The sequence below is a fragment of the Anthonomus grandis genome, chromosome 22 (assembly GCF_022605725.1).
Source record: "Anthonomus grandis grandis chromosome 22, icAntGran1.3, whole genome shotgun sequence".
NCBI lineage: Eukaryota > Metazoa > Arthropoda > Insecta > Coleoptera > Curculionidae > Anthonomus > Anthonomus grandis.
In genome coordinates, this window is record NC_065567.1 from 21,665,882 (window position 1) to 21,687,248 (window position 21,367).

The 21,367-nt window shown below is 31.2% G+C and overlaps 2 protein-coding genes across 2 annotated transcripts; one reads left to right on the forward strand and one right to left on the reverse strand.

The window, feature by feature from the left end:
* Nucleotides 1-2,069: 2,069 nt before the first annotated feature.
* On the forward strand, nucleotides 2,070-8,442 carry LOC126748577 (cytochrome P450 307a1-like). Its single transcript, XM_050457907.1, has 2 exons — nucleotides 2,070-2,771; nucleotides 5,662-8,442. The coding sequence occupies exons 1-2, from the start codon at nucleotides 2,423-2,425 to the stop codon at nucleotides 6,789-6,791; spliced, it is 1,479 nt and encodes a 492-aa protein (XP_050313864.1). The 5' UTR covers nucleotides 2,070-2,422; the 3' UTR covers nucleotides 6,792-8,442.
* Nucleotides 8,443-16,183: 7,741 nt separating this feature from the next.
* LOC126748770 (lipoyltransferase 1, mitochondrial-like) lies at nucleotides 16,184-19,749 on the reverse strand. Its single transcript, XM_050458215.1, has 4 exons — nucleotides 19,103-19,749; nucleotides 17,753-17,863; nucleotides 17,452-17,668; nucleotides 16,184-16,990 (listed from the first exon to the last, which is right to left on the reverse strand). The coding sequence occupies exons 1-4, from the start codon at nucleotides 19,601-19,603 to the stop codon at nucleotides 16,629-16,631; spliced, it is 1,191 nt and encodes a 396-aa protein (XP_050314172.1). The 5' UTR covers nucleotides 19,604-19,749; the 3' UTR covers nucleotides 16,184-16,628.
* Nucleotides 19,750-21,367: the final 1,618 nt, after the last annotated feature.

The following is a 21,367-nucleotide window of genomic DNA, read 5'->3' on the forward strand; positions in this document are numbered from 1 at the left end:
GGTTCGATTAGAGTTCACGTGATCCTTTGCTGTATAGTTTTTGGCTCTTGTCAGCATGCGAAAAGTATTTTTTTAACGTTTTATCTTTGCGGAAATAATGATCTACAGAAGATATGTGCGTCTCATCGAGAACTACAATTCTCATTAAGTTTAAAAAGGTTAGTTTTCTTGGGAGAATATTAGTAATATATATTATATATAAAGTTAATTCCTGAATGTGCCCACTATTTAGATTAATACAACTCTCTTCGATATTGGCACTTCTCAAATACTCTTTGACCTTCAAAAAACCTCCACAAAAATAAATCCAAAGGTGTACGTTCTGGACTATTTGGTGGTCAGTTTATGGTTCCTCGCCTACCTCTTCATATTTCATACCCATTATTTTTAAAAAATTACAATAGTGTTATATTATTTAGGTATATTCATGAATTAAAAGTCAATTTCCGCACATTTAAACCTTCCGTATACCTCTAATCAGTTAAAGACCACACGTGGAGTGATCTCGATTCTGAAATTTAATTATTATATGTATTTTTTCTATTAAATACATCCGCAGTCATAAAAGTGTACTCATCGGTCCACAATATTTTATTAAATAAAAAATTATCTTGTTTCGATATAAAATGCCATTAAAGCATACTAATGAGCGTCTTCCAATTTTGAACAGACATTATTTTACATGGAAAATAAGAATAATTCTAAAGTATCTTTTGAATTTTGCTGGCTGACTTAATAATAATAATAATAATAATAATTGGAAATTCATTATTTACCTTACGGCATATTACAATAACCTTGAAAAAATACCAAAATATTTAATTTTTCGTTTTCATTAAATACGCCCATTTGTTTTTTCCTTTAAAAACATCTTCGAAGCCTGTATCCCCTTTTTACCTTGATAAAAGTTTTTCGATCTGGAACAGACTGATTTAGATATAATCGTCCATATTCCCGCGGTAATACTTCAAATAAAAAATCACAAAAAACAAATTAAGAGAATAATTACAAAAATTAATTTTATATAATTGCTTATTCTGTCAGTGTCATTTTGTATATTTTTAAATTTCTTAGCAACGAAACAAATGCAAACTTTATACTCGTTTATATTGAAAGCCAGACAATCAGATCATAAATTTTAAACTGAAATGTTTCAAAAACGGCTGTACCAAAAGACATAACCATAAGAAATATTCTTTTTATGTTTCTTTAATTGTTTTTACAACACTCTATGACACATGACTTCAATTACTTCAGAATTACTATAAATGCCTATAATTTGCTTTAACTACTTCGAACTCAAGTCACTATTCTAGGCAATTGAAACTTCTTTCAAGCAATTCCCTGGAAGAAATTGATGCTTTCAACTACCTGGATATATCAAAAAAATTACTTCGAAATTGCCTCAAATACCTGGAAAAATTGCCTCAATTACTTGGAACTCCAGTAATTGAGGCAGTTAAAATTCCTTTCAAGGAATTCCCTGGAAGAAATTAATGCTTTCAACTGCCTGGATATACCAAAAAAAATGAGTTCACTTCGGTAGTAATCGATTGTTCAGTTATCGCCTCAAATGCCTGGAAAAATTGTTTTACCTACTTGGAAGTTAAGTAACTATTCCAGGCAGTCGAAACTTCTTCCAAGCAATTTCCTGGACGAAAGTGACGCTTCAACTGCATGAAAGTACCAGAAAATAGCTTCCAATAGAGTCAACTCCCTATACAGACAAAAAAAATACTTAAATTCAACTTCAAAATTGAAAATATAATATATTTTGCAAAAACACTTTGTGTCAAACCCTACATGCATTTACCATTTTTTTTCATATAGGGTGGAATTTGGAAAAAGTAATTTTCTTTTACTCATGAGGTGCTAACGGAAATTTTCTAGACCACTTGTTTAAAAAACGATTTCCAATAAAAATCAAAAACCATTAATCATTTCCGAAAAAAACGTTCCAAAAAACATCTAATGGTTGCCGCAAGAAACTCCACCAAAGTAAATTAATTCAGAAGTTGCAGGATCCCATCAACCGTCTGACGTATGATCAGAAAAAACGATATAAATTAACCAGGGGGACACCAAAGAAAACAGTAGGTGTTAATATCCCATTAGTGCAAAGTGTACAGACCGACAGTATCGTTAAACCGTCAGGTGTCGCCCATTCTTCTTCTACTGAAGTTAAAATTAATCAGCCACAAATTGGTATTGACACGACCCTCTGAAACAACGTCATATAGTCTGGTAGGGTTGGTGATGCCTACGGCTTAAGATTGCCTGTTTATATCAAAGTCAAGCCCCCCACGATAACTACGGACTACTCGCGATCCGCGGTCATAAAGAGGGTAGAGGTTCGCGCGGTACCATCAGTACCATCGAACGCACGACTGTGCTCACACGCATACAATATAGACATAAAGTCATGTTCGTGGTTACAGTACTATCCGTAATTGTGTTTGTGCTCATGTTAACGTTATGGGCCACAAAGAGGCAAAAAAAGAAATCGATCAATCCAATACCTGGACCTGATCCATTACCTGTCATCGGTAGCCTTCATTTGCTTGGAGAGCATGAAACACCCTTTGAAGCATTTACTGCCCTTAGCAAGATTTATGGTGATATCTTCAGTATCACCATGGGATCGACCCCTTGTGTCGTGGTTAACAATTTTGACCTTATTAAGGAAGTGCTTATTACTAAGGGCGGTGATTTTGGAGGAAGACCTGATTTTATGCGGTTCCACAAGCTGTTTGGAGGAAACCGAAATAATTGTAAGTAACATATTTTTATTATATTCATATTGCTTTGGTTGATATTATTTTGATCAGCAAAATTAAAAAAAAAACGAACCTAAAATCTTTTTTTTAAAAGCACCGGTCTTTAAATATTTAATTGAACCGCAATCGACCAATCTGCAAACATTACTGCTGACCCAATTAAAAATTCTTCTGAATATCTAATTAAAATTCCATTATTTCCCCATTATCCCAAATTGTTTGGTTGGACTCTTCATTATTAACAAATTAGCTTTAGGACGAGTATTACAATATCTTATCAAAATTTGCATTTATGGAAGTGATTTGTTTTAACTGAGATTTAAACCGAATTATTTCGCCTTGACCCTATAACTTCCTTATTGCATCTTCTGTTTGGTACCGTTAGGAGTACAGCAAGCTTCGAGAAAAAAAAAAGTTAAACCATCGACCCACTACATAGACGTACTAGAAATAATTTTACTATTGTTTGTATTTTTTAAATATTAGTCTATTTACGAGATATGTGTTATTGGGTCGTACAAAAAAAAACAACAATATAATTTTGCGGTCTGATCTTCATTATTTAGGGCATTCCAGAAATACTCCGTCAATATACATTTTAGGTCATTTGAGCTTTGATATTTTTTCTATAATAATATCATAGTTTTCTTTGTATTTAATTATATAAAAAAATATTGAGAAAATATTATTTTATTAAACGCATGCGTGGTACGAAAAATTACAAGAAACTAATTAGAAAAAAACACAAAAATAAAAAAATGATGCATTAAATTTAGTGTTTTTTTTACATATAAAGGGTAATTAGTGTAAGAAAAACTGTTAAAAACCCATTAAACTGAGTTAGTAAATTAATTATTTATTATGGAATAAATGTTTTATTAATAGTTTTATATAAATTCTTAATATTAACATGTTTTGGGTTAATTAATATGGTAAAAACAGTTAACAAAGTTGACCATCCCCTCAATAAATTTATATAATTTAATATATGTGTGCTATTTTTCACTTTGTCACAATTTTTTTAAATTAAATGCACAATTAAGGAAATCGTTTTTTGTACAATTTTAAAAAATAAACCTCGTCCAGTAAAGGGTAAAGGATGGCCATGGTAGCGCATATGAAGAAATGCATATAATATCAATTATATATATTTCTTTATATGCACTACCATACAATTTGCATTATCACAATTTTTATATTTAAATGGACGCTGTGTCAATAATTTAAAAAAAATTTTAATCAAAAATGTAAATAAAAAATAATCTCTTTAATTCTGGAACTTGATTAGTGTATAATTATATTCAGGCATCCTGTATATGACTAGTGGCGTTTTTTCTTTTCCTCTCAAGATTTCTTTGTTTTGCCAAAAAAAAACGTGGGTTTTTGAAAGTACCACTTTCTTCCTGTAAAGTAGTATTTATATTATTTACTAAAGAACTAATAGAATTATTTTTATAATTTGTCAATGAATCCGTTAATATATTAAAAAAAAATTACTACAAAATAAGGTGATTTTAAAAAGAGTTCAAATAAACCATTTTTAGGAAAAAAAAATTGAAGGTAAATTTATTAACTTTTATTAGAGAGATTTAGCATGCGCCCTATAAGCATCAATATCAATTCTTAAATGTAGAATACTTTTTCAATTTTAACGGAAAAAAAGAGATGAATTTCTTCCAAGTATGCTTAAAGTACCACTTTCTTCACACATCTTTGATTACAATAATTTTGACTTATTTTTAAAAAAAATATTATTTAATTTAAAAATCTCTTTACCTTAGTGTATAATTATATTCAGGCATCCTGTATAGCGTATGACTAGTGACGTTTTTTCTTTTCCTCTCAAGATTTCTCTGTTTTCCCAAGAAAAAACGTGGGTTTTTGAAAGTACCACTTTCTTCCTGTAAAATAGTATTTATATTCTTCATTAAAGAGCAAATTGAAATATTTGTAAAACTTGTCAATAAATCCCTTAATATATTTTTAAAGAGTTCAAAATAAACAGGGTGTTTTAGAACAAGGGATGATTTTAAGAAGCACGGTTGAAATAATCCATTTTTAGAAAAAAATATTTTTTCTAAAGCATCAACAGCAGCAACTTTTAAAGGTAATTTTTTTTTTTACTTTTAAACAGTGGGCGTGCTAATTTCTTTTTTCTAAATTTTTCCTATTTTTTCTCAAAACTGAAGTAATTCCTAAAATCCCTATTGATCTTAACACAAATTTTATGACTAACAACAAACAAAAAAAAATTACCGTAGCTACGCCTATGTAGCAAAAAGAAATAAAAGCTAATTCTCTGTCAACTTTCTGTCTTAACAACAACGCAACGCACCGGTTGCTTCATTCATAACATTGCGTACCTACTCTCAGAGTGGCTACCCATGATCTTGAACTTGAAGCTTCCAATGAAACTGAATCTGATGATATCCGACCAATCACTTGGTTTTTTTTTTAATTTTACAGGATCATTTCACTACGCAATTTCACTTTAAAGAACACTTTTACTCTGACTTGGTAAAAAGCGTATGTGACCTCCATTACGGCGATTATTATGAAATCAGAATCTGTTGTTTGGTATATTTTATTATTCGTCGATTGTGTTTTGAATGAACTAGATTTTCGGTTACCGTTAGTTGATTGGGCGGCTTGAGTTACTTTGTTTTTAGCCGGTTTTGTTTATTTTCATTTATTTGCAAATATATTTTTAAACTGCCTTAAACCGTGTAATTACTAATGCAAACTGGTGAAGTTTAGTAGCCACACGCGACCACCTCAGGCCGGCTCCTTATTTATATTAAATGAGCTTGCTCACCGACACGGTGCAATATTCTTTTAATTATTTAATAATAAAAAATAACTGAATTATTAATTTTTGTTGCAGCTTTGGCTCTATGCGATTGGTCCGTTTTGCAAAAAACAAGAAGAAGCATTGCGAGAACTTACTGCTCCCCGAGGTTTACTTCTCTTCAGTATGCAGCTGTTAACACTGTTGGATCCAACGAGCTAGAAGCATTTATGGGTGAACTTCAAAAGTTTCCTGTTAATAAACCAGTGGATATCAAACCAGTTGTCTTGGGCGCCTGCGCTAATATGTTTATGCAGTATATGTGCTCCACAAGGTTTTCCTATGAAGATAAAGACTTCAAAAAGTTAGTAAGAGATTTTGACGAGATCTTTTGGGAAATTAACCAAGGTTACGCAGTAGACTTCTTGCCTTGGCTATTGCCAATGTATAGTAAGCATATGAACAAACTGTCACAATGGGCTGCAGACATCCGAGAATTTATTCTAGCGAGGATTGTCCAGGATCATATTAATACTTTGGATTACCACGCGCCTCCAAGAGATTTTACTGATGCCTTGCTGATTCACCTTCAAGAGGATCCGAACATGGAGTGGCAACACATTATTTTTGAGCTGGAAGATTTTATTGGTGGCCACTCGGCTATTGGAAATCTAGTTATGATGATTCTAGCTTCAGTTGTCAAATACCCACGGGTTGCCAAGAAGATCCAAGAAGAAGTTGATAATGTTACCCAAGGGAAACGTTATGTGAACATGTTCGACAAGGCTGCTATGCCTTATACAGAAGCGGTTCTCTGGGAAACTTTGAGGAAAAGTTCTTCACCTATTGTTCCACACGTAGCTACCACGGACACTGAAATCCAAGGTTCCCCAATCAAGCGGGGTACAATGGTATTTTTAAATAACTACGATTTGAATCTTAGTGCACAATATTGGGACGAACCAGAGAAATTCATGCCTGAAAGATTCCTTTCTAGTACAGGAAATGTAGTAAAACCAGCACATTTCATCCCTTTTAGTACTGGGAAAAGAACTTGTATTGGCCAACGTTTGGTGCAATGTTTTAGTTTCATTATCGTATCAACTCTTCTTCAGAATTATAATTTATCAGCAGCCTCAGAAGTTAAATTAAAACCAGGTTGTGTAGCTGTTCCTCCAGATTGTTTCAAACTCATTTTAACACCAAGACATATAAATCCGAATTAGGTTGAACATATGTTTAGGTTGAAATGAGTTGGTTGTCAGAGTGATATGAAACTAGCCCTAGCCAAGGCTATAGAGAATTTTAAAAGACTGGAGCAGCAGAGCCACATCATCTACTTTTAAGGAAACGTAAGATATAAATAATACGATAAGCATCACTGTTCACTGGTGGTGGTTTAAATATTCATTATTTAGACTACAACGCATTACTATTTATTATCATTTATTCATTTTTGTACATTAGTGGTGGGATTTTTTTGTAAAATATCTTATGGTGTTTTATATAGGGTTATTTATAAAGGTTGGTTCTGGGTAAAGAGGCAATATTTTGATAGCAACTATTTACAAGAGGTATTGTGTAAATGTTTTGTTGTATTTATTAGGAATGAATCTGGTAAGCTTTTAATTTATTTAATGGGGATTTTGGGTTTTAAAAATATATTTTTTTAAAAACTGCTAAGTCAAATTGTGCCTTGATATGTATACAGTGGGCAGCTAAAGTATGGAACAAACTTATTTAAATATCGAGTTTTTTAGAACAAATATTCTGGTCTGGTATACAGGGTCTATTAAAAAGTAAATTTGACGTAGGGAATAGTATTTTTTTTAAATCATATTTTAGATTTTACTTCAAATTCTACTAATGAATATTTAATTCTTTTAGAAATTTCATATTCTTTCTTAATGTTTTAGTTTAAAAAAAAATCTAAGGGTGTAATATCTGGATATATTGCTGGTAGAATTTGATGCAGAATTCAGAATTGAGTTTTAAAAATTCTCATTAAATAAAGTTATTTTAGTGTTGCATTTACTAGTTGACACACTCTGTATATATTTTATAAAAATGTGGAAACATAGAAAGGGTGTGTTTCAAATTTTTCTAAAATCAATTCTTGATTTTTAATATCGAAGGTGGAAGTAAATAATAGAAAATTGGTTAAATACTGGCAAATTTGGGCATTAATTTTTTTAATATTTTCGAAAAAAAAAGCAAAAAAAAATATTTATATTTTAAAAATTTGCTTTTAATCAGGTCAGAAAAAAAAATCCAAAAAAAACAGATTTTTCCTGAAATATTCGAAATTTACTATTACTATGTAATTATCGAATATGCGAGAATTTTCTATTGCTCTCGAAACCCTGTACACTCACTGTATATCAATAATTTATAATTTTTTGTCTGTTTTGTAAATAATTGGACTGTTAAAATAATGTCGATTAAACTATGTGAATCCCCTGTGATCTTTAGTTTTAAAGTAGATAATCCTTTAGAGGGAAGTCCTTAGGTGGAGAGTAGTTGACATCTATAAATGATCAGAAACACAAAAACGGATTTCGATGCTTTATTTTTTCCAACAATTCTCCACCTAATAGATAATAATTTTTGGTACAGTTTGCTTTTAATTGGTCATAGTTAATACTGTAGATAATATAGTAATTGTGTATATTGTTCCTATAATTTAAATTTTTATTAAAAAAATATCTTATTAGGCTATTATAATAGAATATACATATATATTTTTTAAATGCGTGGCTTTAAGACATGCAGTGCAACTTAAATGTAACATATTATTGTAGATATGGTAGGCATTTTAAAAATTGTAATTTTTTTATTGTAAATTAAATTATATTTTTACTTTATTAGTACACGTTTGTCCTGTTAAGTACAAATTATCATTACTGAATTTTAAATTAATTAAATCTCATATTGTTTTGTTGAGAATTTTTTACTGGTTTATTATTTAATTTTATATCTAATAGGATTCTAATGAGATAGACTGAATAAAACTGAGTGTATTTATAATATCTGTGGTTTTATTTAATCAGATTTCCTTTGCAAACATGTTGGGATCACATATCCATTATTTTAAAGGTTTAAGCTCTTAATACGTGATTTTTAAACTGCAAGGTAACGCCAAGACCGAGGCAAGGTTGTTCAAAAAGTTAATTTGTTTTTACTCGACGTACGTTTTAAAAGTCGAAAAAAAAATATAATAATGTATTGGTTTAACGATGTAAGCATTACATATCAAAAACAAGGAAGACAGGGGTAATAACATGTCTAAAGTAAACTAATAATTCTTAAACAGGTTCTGAGCCATTTTATGTGCATATACTTAAGCATAAGGTTTGGTTTTTTTCATATAAAATGCAACTCAAATCTCCATATTCGGTTTTCAATAACAGTTATTTATCATAATAAAAATTCTATATAATTAGATAACTCTAACTGAATGCTCTAAGGTGTGAGTTAATTGGCAGGGCAGATTTTTTATGTGGAATTGTATATAATGATTCTTTTTGGCACAATTCTTCAATAATAATAAAAATTTAAAACTCCATGAGTATATCGTCGGTGTTCTGGCAAAAGTCATTAAGTCTATTTTTGTTCCTTTTTGACTAAAATCATAAACCGATTTAAAAAATTATTATCTCTTATAAAATAAATTAAGTCCACTATGAGGAAAAGGGTTTACATAAGAAAATCATTTAGTTCGAAAAATCTTGTTTTATGCCAAGCAGAACTAGCTAACTGGACTTATAATAAGTTCTCGATGAATAGATTTATATTATTGTTGGACAAAGTAATAACTAGATTTTCTTTTGTTAGGTTAGGTTTTATTTTTTTATGCTCCTTGATTATAATTGATATTGCAAAATGCAACAAAATAGAGGAAAGCATATTTTGGAACTTAAAGTACAAACAAAAAACCCAACAAAAAAATTTATTCATTAAATTGAAATTTATTGTTAAAACTGAATTAACGGTGAATCAGATAAATGCATCCCCTAGTTTAGAAAATCCTGTAAGTAACTGAATAAAAATGTTTCAGAAATACTATGAAGAACTTAGCAAAGCCTATTCTCAAATCCACCGCAGAAAAAGAGAACGATCTGAAAAAGTTATGTATTAATAACATAATTTCCTCAAAATTCCATCTACATACACTGGTATTTGTCTCTAAGAATGTCTAATTTTGTGAAATCGCGATCCTGCACCAAGTTTTTTTTTTTCTGTTTTCTAGTGATAATATACTTATCATTTATACGTTTAGCAATTTCTTAATTTTATCATCAAATACTAATTTATAACAGTACCCTTTTTCACTTTTAATTGTCGCCTGCTAAAAAATTAGGCCTCAATTCTAATTTTACTTACCACTTAAGTGGAATTATTTTGTGAAATGAAATTTTTCTGTAACTTTTAGACTTGACACGCATTTATCCCAAACTTTCTGGACTTAACGAGTTTTGCCAGAATGCCGACGATATGTTAAAATAATGGTAAAGTCGATATTTTTGTTATTTTCAGATATGATAATCCATGTTACGGTCAAGAATCATGAATTATCATGACATGATTAAATATGCGTATTTAAGCAGTCATAAAAAATTAAACGTTTAATGGAATAAAAATTAGGAAAAAAAATCCAATATTATTTTCTCCTTTTTCACGCATAAAATTCGTCTCGTGTGTGCTTGTACTATTAAATGGGTCAAATTATGTAAGAAAAACACGTTCATGAACATTTATCTCAGATCCGGAAGTATCGGCAATGTTTTAGTAAAAAAAAATTAAAATTTTAGGATAACTTAACATTTTTAAAAAATATATATTTTTCAGTTTGAAAATGCGCATCCCTCAGCTGCATTTAGACATTCCACTATAGGATTCGGCAACCGCCTTTATTCTGATTGATTGATTTGAATAAATCGTATTGCCACCAAACTAAGTTATTTAAGGTGCCGAATCGTATAGCGAAATGGTATTGCTTAGGTGGTACTGAAATCCACAGTGAAATGTCACGTAATAGTCATTTATAGCAAGTGCTGCAATGCTGCATTGATACAATTATTTATCTCAGAAATTTTTTTAAAAAATATGGTTTTTTTCTTATTTTCAGACATGATAATTTATTCAATGTGAAAATACGCACTCCCGGATACATTTAGACATTCGACTATAGGATTCAGCACCCATCTTTACTCTGATTGGTTGATTTGAATAAATCTTGATGCCGTGAAATCATGAACTCTAGGATAAATTAAGCAGTTATATACAAATTAGGATTTTTTGTTTAAAATATGTAATTTTCTATTTTTAGACATCACCCTTCCGGCTTCATTTAGACATTTCAGTATAGGATTCGGCACTCGACTGTATTAATATGATCGGCTGATTCCGTCAAACAATAAACTACTTAATATGCCGCATTGTATAGTGGAATACTTAGGCGGTGCTAAAATCCAGAGTGGAATGTCGAGAAGAAGATTTTGTATAGGCTGTATATGTATTCTTTTTATATGTATTTACTATATATTATGTTTATGGCTTTACTAGAGTTGAATGAATAAAAGCAGTTGAAGCCATTTTTAATTCATTATTCATCTATCTGGAATACAAATTATTGTTTTAAGGTAGTTCAAGAAGAAATAAAGTATCACTGCAATCACTTAACACACGTTTATCACTAAATACTTTTACTCTCTGCTATTTAAATATATATGTATATGTTTATGTCCTTTGTTTTTTAGGACTATTTTTTCTTAATATCTTTATAAATTGACTACTCCATTATTTTTATTTGCTTCTCACTGCAGAAAAAATGTGCACTATAAAAGTTGTAAAAAAAATTTCTTATGGAACACCTTATTATATTATTTAATTTTTAGACTACGTAAAATAACAAAAATTTGTTGTATCACATATCCCATTCAGTTAATCGATTTTTAAGTGATAAACAGTGGAAAATTTAATTTTTCATGTTTTTTAAAGGTATCTCTATAGTTAGAAGCAGAGAAAATAGGAAAAAACTCTAAAAGGAAAATGTTATAGGAAAATACTTTAAATTGCTTTGTAAATTTACGTAAAATTTGGTGCCGAAGTCGAGTTTAGAAAAACGCGCTAAATTCAAATATTATGTACGTTTTTTTGCCACATATTGACAAATAATAAAATATTCCGAAATTCTTCTTGTCTTGTATGAATTAGGTCAATTAACGTAGGAAAAATATAATTTTAGAATGAGTTAAGCGAATTTTCATGCATAATAATTTATCTCAGAGGCAAGTGTAAATAACAATAAAAAGTGAGGCTTGTAAAATGATTTAGGCGGTTATAGAGAAATAAAATGCGGTAAAAATGAGTAAAAGTAAAAAAATTTAATATTTTCCAACCCGTTAAATAGATAAAGATTATATTCAGTAACCCCAACTAAGTAAGAGATCAGTGCAATTTTAAAATCATTTCGGTAATAATAGAGCCGATAAAAAAAAAATTCTTTACATTTCTAATCCATACTTTTCGTGTTACTTCTCACTAGAAACTCACCATAACTTTCCTATACAGGGTTGTATAAATTGAACTTTTGATATAGAAATCCAGAAACAACATTCGTGTCTTTCAGGTGTTTCAATTCAGTGTGCAAAGCGTATTTTCGCCGATGAAAAAAATATATTTTAAAATTCTCTCTTTAATCCGCGGCTTAATTAAACGTTAATTTAAGTTGACAGCGATAATCTAAATCTACTCTCATGCAGATGGTCTACTCATACGCTTTGAAAAAGCCGAAAAAGAGGGCTGCAAAAAATGCGTACTACGTTCCCAGGATTTACATGCATAATTTACATGTCATGTTTATTAATTAATACGCACTATATACAGCGGGTCCATTTGGCCGAAAAAATATGGTAACGACCTCTTAACAACTCAAACCAGAATACTGGTACCATATTTAAATGGGACAAATAACTTAAAGTTCGCAAAATGAGTTTTTATTCAATTAAGAGTAATAGATTAACCAAAACATGGATTCTTGATCAAGTTGATAATGACCCATATCAAAGTTGATTTGCAACAAATTCGAGCAATAAATTTCGATTTGCAGTTTGAGTTTATCATATATATGACGACATATTCATACCCAAAATTCGCGGAAATTGAAAAGAAAGTTGAATTTCAGCGAAAAAGTTGATGTAATATTGGGTAAAATACGGCAATGTCCTGTTTTGGATTTGTTTTTGTTTAACGCTCAGGTTAATGTTTTGCTAAGTTAGAAAAACATGTATGTTTATGATGTAAAGTGTCTGCGTTATCTTCGCGGTTAAAATATAGCTGATTTTTGAAAAATGCTATGAAAATAATATATTAGTCACAGTATTACGTGGAAATTAATAAACACTTGCTTAATTCCTTGTATTTACATTTGTCTGGTCTTGATTTAGGTTAAAAATGGCTTTTTATTCTCTATATTTCAAAATTTTTAGCATGAACGTTAGTTTGTCAAAATCTGGATTCAAAAAATTCCGAATTATATTTTCTGGCTAAGCTGTAAGTTCTAGATAAAAAATTATGAAAGAAACAATGAAAATAATTAAATTCTATATAATTTCTCTTTCAGGAGTGAAGCTGTACAATCAACAATACGCCAAAGTAAAAATTTAATTCGTTTTTAGTAATTATTTTTTTGGAATTACATGATACACTATTGTATTCCTACACTATTTCTGTTATTCCACATTATATAAATAAAATCAGTACATCCGAGATAAGCATATATACCATATTACATCTATAATCAATTCTGATAATCAGTTTATATAGATGAAGCTCTAGTGGATTTAAGCAGGGATTATATTCAATGATTTCCAATCCAACACGTATGCATTGAATAGGAAGTGAAGCCTAGTGAAAACTGATTCAATGCAATGCATCAATAAATAAATGATTTTCCGGTATTTGTCCTTCGCTTTGCCAATTTATTGCTCGTATTGCACTTTTTATTTTAGGTCAAAGTCTCTGTTAAGTAATCAAGTGCTGAACAACCGTGGAATACTTTAAGCGCCATCAAGCCGAAGTGAATTGGAAAAAATCACCCGGTTTAAGTAATCTTTAATTAATTTGAAAGTGAATAGTTTTTATGGAATTGATTACTGTATGGTAAGTTAAATCTCTGGTAAGTAAAATCAGTTTGCACTTGAGAGTAAGCCATTAAAGCAATGAAAAGACCCTGAAAGTCTTCTTCACTTAATAAAACTGATCTTAACGATGTTTCCTCTCGCATTAACCATGACATTGAGAAAAACGCATCAGCGGCGCAATTTTTCAATTAGCCGCATATGCGTCTGCTGCACATCTTCGATAATATAATTTTTCAATTGCCTGTACGTCTGGCATCTTCAAGTTCAAGAACTTTCCTTTTTATTTGAACAATTCAAGGTTAACTTGAACTACATACTTCGGTATTATAGGTACATGTAATAATACCGAAGGACTCCATACTGACCCAGTTAAGAGGGGTTAAATCAGAGGCGGAGATACTAGTCAGTTAGTATGTTTGTATGTTCATTTTTTCTTAATATATAGTACTAGAATGCACTTCATATACAGGGTGTAATACATTTGCTTTTTTTCACAATTTAAAGTTTCACAATTTAAAAAAACGTGACTTTTTTAAAATTTCTTTTTTCTTCTTGAAATGTCAAGAAATAGAAATTTCCAATTAATAAGCACCCCTAATTATTAACCCCTACAGATAGATATACAGTAAAAATTTTAAATGAACCACTCCTAAGGTACAGGTGCATGTTGAGTAAACACTGACCTGTTACAATTTAAAAAAAAAAAATTTTTGCTCAAAGGTAATTAAAACAATTAATTTTACTTAAACTTTAGATTTACAATCAATTTTAAATTAAACCTACATATGCTTCCATCTACTAGTATAGGCTATAATCATGAAACACGTTCATTTCAATTGAAAATCGCCAAATTAACAGGAACATACACTGATAGTCCTTAACGTTCAGATCTTGGTAATTTCTTCAATCTTATTAAAAACGAATATATAATGTATTCTATTTTATTATTTAATACCTTAGCAGTCTTTTTCACCCTTGCCTTAAAGGAAATCCAGAAAGAAGGAAATGAATTTCTTAAAGGAAGTAAAAACGGGTTACATTAAGACACTTGAAACATACAAAAAATCGTCGGTAAAAGATGATATTGAGGTGATCTGAAACAATACCATATTGTTGGTATAAATAATTCGATTCAGATTCATATTTGAAACTTTTTTCTTAATTGCTACTTTGAAATATATTATAATAGCTTCTAAAAGTAATGACATATGTATTATAGAAAAGAGAATACATTTGCCAGATGTCATAAAAACGATTTACTGACGACCAAACGACAAAAAATGACGTCGTTTAACGCCTTTAGATGTCATCTTGCTTCCTGGGTAGTTACACTAAAAAAAGTGAAATTACGACTTCACGACACGCATTAAAAGTGAAGCAGCGAAAAAAACAATAAATTAAAATCGCGCATTTTAGTTTCCACGAAAATCGTTTATAATCTGCCTAAAATGTCATTTTATAAGCATATCCTGGGGCCGTCGCGTCAATATGATTTGCTTCACATTTTTCCGAGTAAAAATTTCTCGTTGGCTTTCGCTTCGTAAGAAAAATGGTAATAAATGTGCAAATTGGCCAACTTAAGCAGAGCGGTTTAAATGCCAAAATGAAAAACTGCTTTCCACTGGTAACGGATCTCTTATTTAATTTCTCGGAAAGGGCTCGGCCGTTCAATTTTATACAGGCCGGTTATCACATCACTTGCAGACATCGTCCATATTTTGCTTAATGAATCGCGAAAATAACGACGCAATTAAACCCACTACTCTCCCTATTCTGAGTGAAGGTTGACAGAAGGGCTCTAGAGATCATTTTGGTTGATTTTAGAATTATTCCATAGGATTAAAAAAACCACATATCGAACTTTGCCTTATTGCGATACTTAAGTCTGCACTTATCGAGATAAGTGAACAGAACGCAACTAGACGCGTGTGCGACTTAATGAGAGCAACCTTGGCTTTTGATAACCCTTGATCGCGTTGTATTTAAAAAATAATAATTCGCTATTTCTTTTATTTTTGATAATATGTAATATTTAAAAATATTTTCATTTATCTACTAGTAGAGTAAAAGTACATAGTACATACAATATATTATTATAATCTTTGTTTACATACAAAAAAATTATTTAATAGACATTCAAATGTTGCTGCCATCTAAATGTCAAATGTAAGACGAAGAATTTTATTATATTTTTTAAATACAAATTTGCGGCCTTCCCTGACATATTTTGTGCATTTTGACCTAAAAAATTAATTTTACTGCCCAAGTTCATCTACATAGGAAATTACCCTATAAACCCGAAATTCGCTAGCAAATAAGCTTATTAATACTAATCTGTTTTAATTATTAAAATATTACGCATTATGCCTGACTTATCAAGGATATTGGATATTTGCCTTTTAAAACAAAAAAAAAAAAATAATCGACTTGAACTTTGTCCAGTGCGTTTTTTATGTTCCATCAATAAAACAAAATTTGCTTATAAAAATATACATATATTCACGATAAAACAGTGAATTAAAGATAATATAATATAAAACATTTACAGACACAAAATATATAATCTAAATAATAACTACCCTAACAGATGTAAGGCACAACAGCTGCAAAACAATATTGAAAAGTACAAATACAAACAAAAGCTGTGTAATACGATAAACAAACATTAAAATAAATCCTGCTAAAATAACGAAACTATAAAGTATTGATATGATTAATTCTTGAAAGCTGCACAGTGGCTGTGCTAGCTAAACTAAACTAAAAAAACGATTATATATCAAACAGCCTCTGTTACTTAAATTAAAACAATGCTTTTTTTGGAAGACTTATTTACTATTCAGACATTAAAACCATTAGGAATATTAAGCTGTCCTTGAAACTTGTTATTACTGTTCAGGTCTTTTTCACACATCACACTATCTAAGCACAAGCCATTTGCTTTAAGCACTCTGTAACAAATCTGTCTTTCTCGTCCAAAAGACAACCAAGAGAATCTTCCATATCATCAAAGGCTTGCACTGAAAACTTCTTTCCCTTAAGGCTATGGATCACTTTAGCCTCACCAGTGAATCCTAAAGAGTTCAACTCATTTGGAACGTAAATGGTTATATCAGAAATACGTCCATTTTCTACAGTCATTGTTACATGTAGATTACCAGGGGCACTAGTATTATTACGTACGAGTCCTCCGGGCACTTTAAAAGCTTGAGTTATGTTGAATTTTGGAGTTTTACCATAGCACCAGTCCCAGCTACTGTATTTTTCCCGAATGGCGTTTAATCCTAAAAAAAAATTTAATACTGTATTATTCAAAAATACCCAGCTGAATGAAACTGTATTTTGTTTTGTAAAATAAAGTTTATTTTGTCATCCTCCCTATGGGTTTATTGCCCTTGAAAACATTCGCAAAATGAATTAAACATAGCATAAACATTTAAAAATAAATTTAGCTTAGTTCAAAATAAATTAGTAAACAACTGTCAAAGTGTATTAGAAATAGCGATCACGCTTTAAACAAGTGAATGCCCGCCATAAAGCGCTCATTAAAAATGTGACCCTCTTGAGCCTAAATTTTACTATACGCTGATATAGTGTATTTTAAGTAATACCTAATTAAAGTGATTTGTTATCTAATGCAGTAAGCCGAGTTTTTTTCCTAAATTAAGCTACTCTTGAGATTAAAAAAAGTGGTGAATGTACAATGTTAAAAAAATAAATGATGGAAATATGGATTTATTCATACCTGGGAACCAGTTCTCGGTAGGATTAATCATCTGGAATCCTTTTTGTTGATAGGCAAGTTCCATTCCCCCATCCCTCACTGTTAAAGCTTTAGTCCTAAGGAACTCCCATCCAACAGCTTTTATCAGAGATGCTACATTGACCTGAGGGTTTTCCTCACATAGATTCATCATGTTTGTTGGCACGTCTAGAGTGGTGGCTTTAGTCCTGATGTTCATCTAGAATAAAATTCAAAAGGTGTTAAATGGCAATAGAATTAAATGATTGATCGTATTTTAAACAAAAAATAGTTCAAAACTTACATCATGTTTTTGAAGAGCCATATTGCGGTTGACCTTATTTGATTTTACCATAAGTGACATGCTGTGATAGGAATTGTCTCTGCCTATTTTTGCACCTTTGTTTGATACTTGCTATTGAAATGCATTAAGGAAAATACAGTAATACAGGTATGATTGTACAAACTATTGGTTAAAATTGAATATTTCTTGTGGTCTTGAATTTATTAATATTTCTTATATGCTACAAATCTAAGCATATACTTTTGGCAGCTTGATTGAATACATTGAAAGCAAAATTATTCCTATTACAGGAGCTATTGTTAGATGTAGGGATTTTCTTAGTTATAAAGCTAAAATTCAAATTGTTTGTCAATTATGAGGTATTTAATTCCTGTGTGGGGTATAACATGTACAACTAATTTTACGAAAATTCAAACCTTTCACAATCGTGTAATAAATACATTATTTAATCTGCATTACGAACTAATACAAATTTGGTTTATCAAACGTTGCTTAAACATTAATCTCAAAGATTGACCAAAGTAAGTTGATTTTTAAAATTATTATTGTATTATCACTGTGCATGAAATTACTACTTGGCAGTGTAACAATATTTACTTAGACCATATTAGAACAAATGTGGCTCTGCATAATCCAGTATTAAAACTGTCCACTGCTTTTATTTATTTACCTGTAGAAATAAGAAACTCTTGTACTATATATTAATTTAACTATGCTATTACAAATTATTTTTAAATATGTTTCATCTGTATCTTGCAATGTCATGGAAATTATTGTCTCGAATACCAATGCTTTATATTCTGTTTAGGTTAAGTAAACTTCCTTTCCTTTTTACTGTAAGAACTAATTTTTTATAGTAGCTATTAGGTATTAAGTTAAATAATGAGTAAAGGAATAATTAACTAAAGATTGAATTCAAAATACATGTGTATGTTATTTGTTTTGAATACTTTAAGTAATCTATAATGCCCTAATTTTTTTGATCCTGTGGCATAATCTAATGGTGCATTAATAAGGAAAAATTTGAACAATTTATTGCTCCATAACATCATGTGATCAATGTACGTAGACAACAATACATTAAGTTTTAAAAATTTAAGACAGGTACTTTAGATAAGAATGTCTGGCTGTAATAAATTTCTGATAAAATTCTAAATTAAGACTTGAAATTACGTGACTTGCACAGAGTTACTACCAGATATATTAAATGTGATTTTATTGTAAATTACTTATTAAAAATTAATGTAATTAATCTGTATTAACAATTGTTTGATACTAAGAGTGTATCAGTTTCCTTGCCAGAATTATATAGCTAAAATTAAATTTAGACCTCGAAATGTAAAAGGATACTTTGTTGCCTCTCAACAAAAGATTTTCATCACTCCCCATGCTCGTCTTAATATCAAACTCCCTGAAAATACTTCTTGCAACAACCTCAGTATTGTTCTGAGCATTATACCTCTCTCTAGTTGTAAAGAATGTCATATTGAGTGTGCCATTATCATTATAAGCGGAACCTCCATTGCCACTTCTTCTCGCCAGGTAAATGCCATTTTCTGTATGGTTGTGCAGATCAGAAATGTTAGTTTCAGACCAAGGATTTTGGTGCCTTCCAATCACTACACACGGATCATTTTGCCATAGCATCAAGACATGATGATTTTTAAAGTTGAAGTTTTTGAAGAGCCATTCTTCAAGAGCCAAGTTCATGTAGACATCATTTGATTGAGAAATAAACACAGATTTTTTAATGGCTTTCTCAATAGTTTTAGAGTCTTTTGAGAAGGCGCGAACGTTAATGCGACCGAATAAAGAATAGAACCTGTTGCAAGTGTGTTGCATTAGGGCCATTTTAAAATTCCTGATTTGAAAAAGTCTTAAACGTAATGAACACAAGAATACTTAATAATATTGTTTTATAGATGTTGTGCCCCGATAGGGAGTTCAATGTGTTAGAGTGTGTTTCCAACAAGCGTTTTTAGAAGCTGAACTCAAGTTGATAAGGAAGTCGTGAAGGCTTAAGGTCTGATGCAACCACTTCCAAGTTTGATGCAGGGAGTTAATACGAACACGCAGTCCTAGACAGTCCTTAGTCGTTCTCAGCATTCCTCTCTCAGCAGCCAGATTGAGAAATAAATTATACCACTCCCGAATGTGAAAAAATTGGACCCGCACTAAAACACTTAGTATGAAGAAGTAAAAAAAAACACAAGTTAAGAAAGAAAAAACTGTAAGGTTGTTGAGAACCTTTATGCTAAAAAGCAGACACCAAGATCAGCAAATATCAATAATAGTACTGTTTAGGAAACAGCCAGACTTATCATTTTATATTCATCAGTACCAGTGGGGGTCATTTATCTCCAGGGGGGTCACAGATAACACTTGCTTATCACGCAGACAAAGGCAAAACAAGACCCACTTTATTAAGTATACTTTAATAGCTAATTACACTTTATCAGCGACTCAGTAAGTGACATATATTGTGCGCAAAAACACTTGATTAAAGGCTGATTTTCCAGTTATTTGCTTTTTGATTTCACATGCCGTGTAGTTTTATAAATATCTACTTCAGGGTCAGATAGTAGACAGGATGTCTATTTCATAAAGGGGCATAAATAACATTAAAAACATAAACACAAATTTAAAGGCCATAATGTAAACAAAAAAATCACTGTATTGATAATAAAAATAATAATCACATGTTTTTTGGTGCATGTCAAGTGTCAAGTCACGTAGCCACTTTCAAGCAGTTTTCGGAGTTAAATAACCGTAAAGTAACCTTTACCAAGGCTCAATTAACGGTTCAATTGAATTTGAATTGCCGAAACAGTGGGCTGCCAAGGCAGTTGTGCATTTAGGTCTCCTGATGGACCCGTCATGCCCCACCGGGGGTTACCCGAGTCCAACGGCCTTAGAGAAACCGATAAGGCTCTCTGGTCTGAAGGACTTAAAGTCGCTCGGTACACTGAAAGTGTTACCCAAGTATTTGAACCTGGCGCGCGTGAGTGCTGGGCATTCCCCGACTACATGGTCAACGGTTTCATCCTCCTCACAGCACCATCGGCATTTCGGGTTGTCCGCAATACCGATAGTATGGAGATGGCTTCTTAAGTGCCAGTGACCGGTTAAAAGACCTGCCACTAGCCGAATTTCGCGTCTCTTTAGGCGTAGTAGAGACAGGCAGAGGGCCCACCTATGTGCGCTTTGGCCTGTCTCATACCAGGGGACTCAGTCCATCTTCGGTGGGTCCACTTGTCCAGCACACCCTTCATTGACGCGACCGTAACGCATTTGGCGATACCAACTGTAAAATACGCTTTAAAATGTGGTTTATTACCTGTCAGAGTTGTTCTTAGCCAATGGGTCTCCACAATGCAAATTCACTCAACAGTCATCATTCTCATATTGTTAGACATAAACTCGAACATCACATAAACATAATAAAAAAACAATATTTACTGTTCTGTCAACTTTTGGCAATAATAAAATATACTCACCGGGGAACTTCCGTTTCCTTGCATCATCTCAGTCAACATCAATTTACACAATGTCACATTTCAATATATACATATGTCAAACATGTTATCTTCCTTTATTTGACGACTAGCTAGTGTC

Bases quoted from the DNA above. Each gene is read 5' to 3' on its own strand.
- LOC126748577 (XM_050457907.1), top strand. From the start codon at position 2,423: ATGTTCGTGGTTACAGTACTATCCGTAATTGTGTTTGTGCTCATGTTA. The intron at 2,772-5,661 runs GTAAGTAACATA...TTTTTGTTGCAG, and splicing joins TGGAGGAAACCGAAATAATT to CTTTGGCTCTATGCGATTGG.
- LOC126748770 (XM_050458215.1), bottom strand. From the start codon at position 19,603: ATGGCCCTAATGCAACACACTTGCAACAGGTTCTATTCTTTATTCGGT. The intron at 17,864-19,102 runs GTATCCTTTTAC...GCATTTCAATAG, and splicing joins TTTTGTTGAGAGGCAACAAA to CAAGTATCAAACAAAGGTGC. The intron at 17,669-17,752 runs GTAAGTTTTGAA...ATTTTATTCTAG, and splicing joins TGGCTCTTCAAAAACATGAT to ATGAACATCAGGACTAAAGC.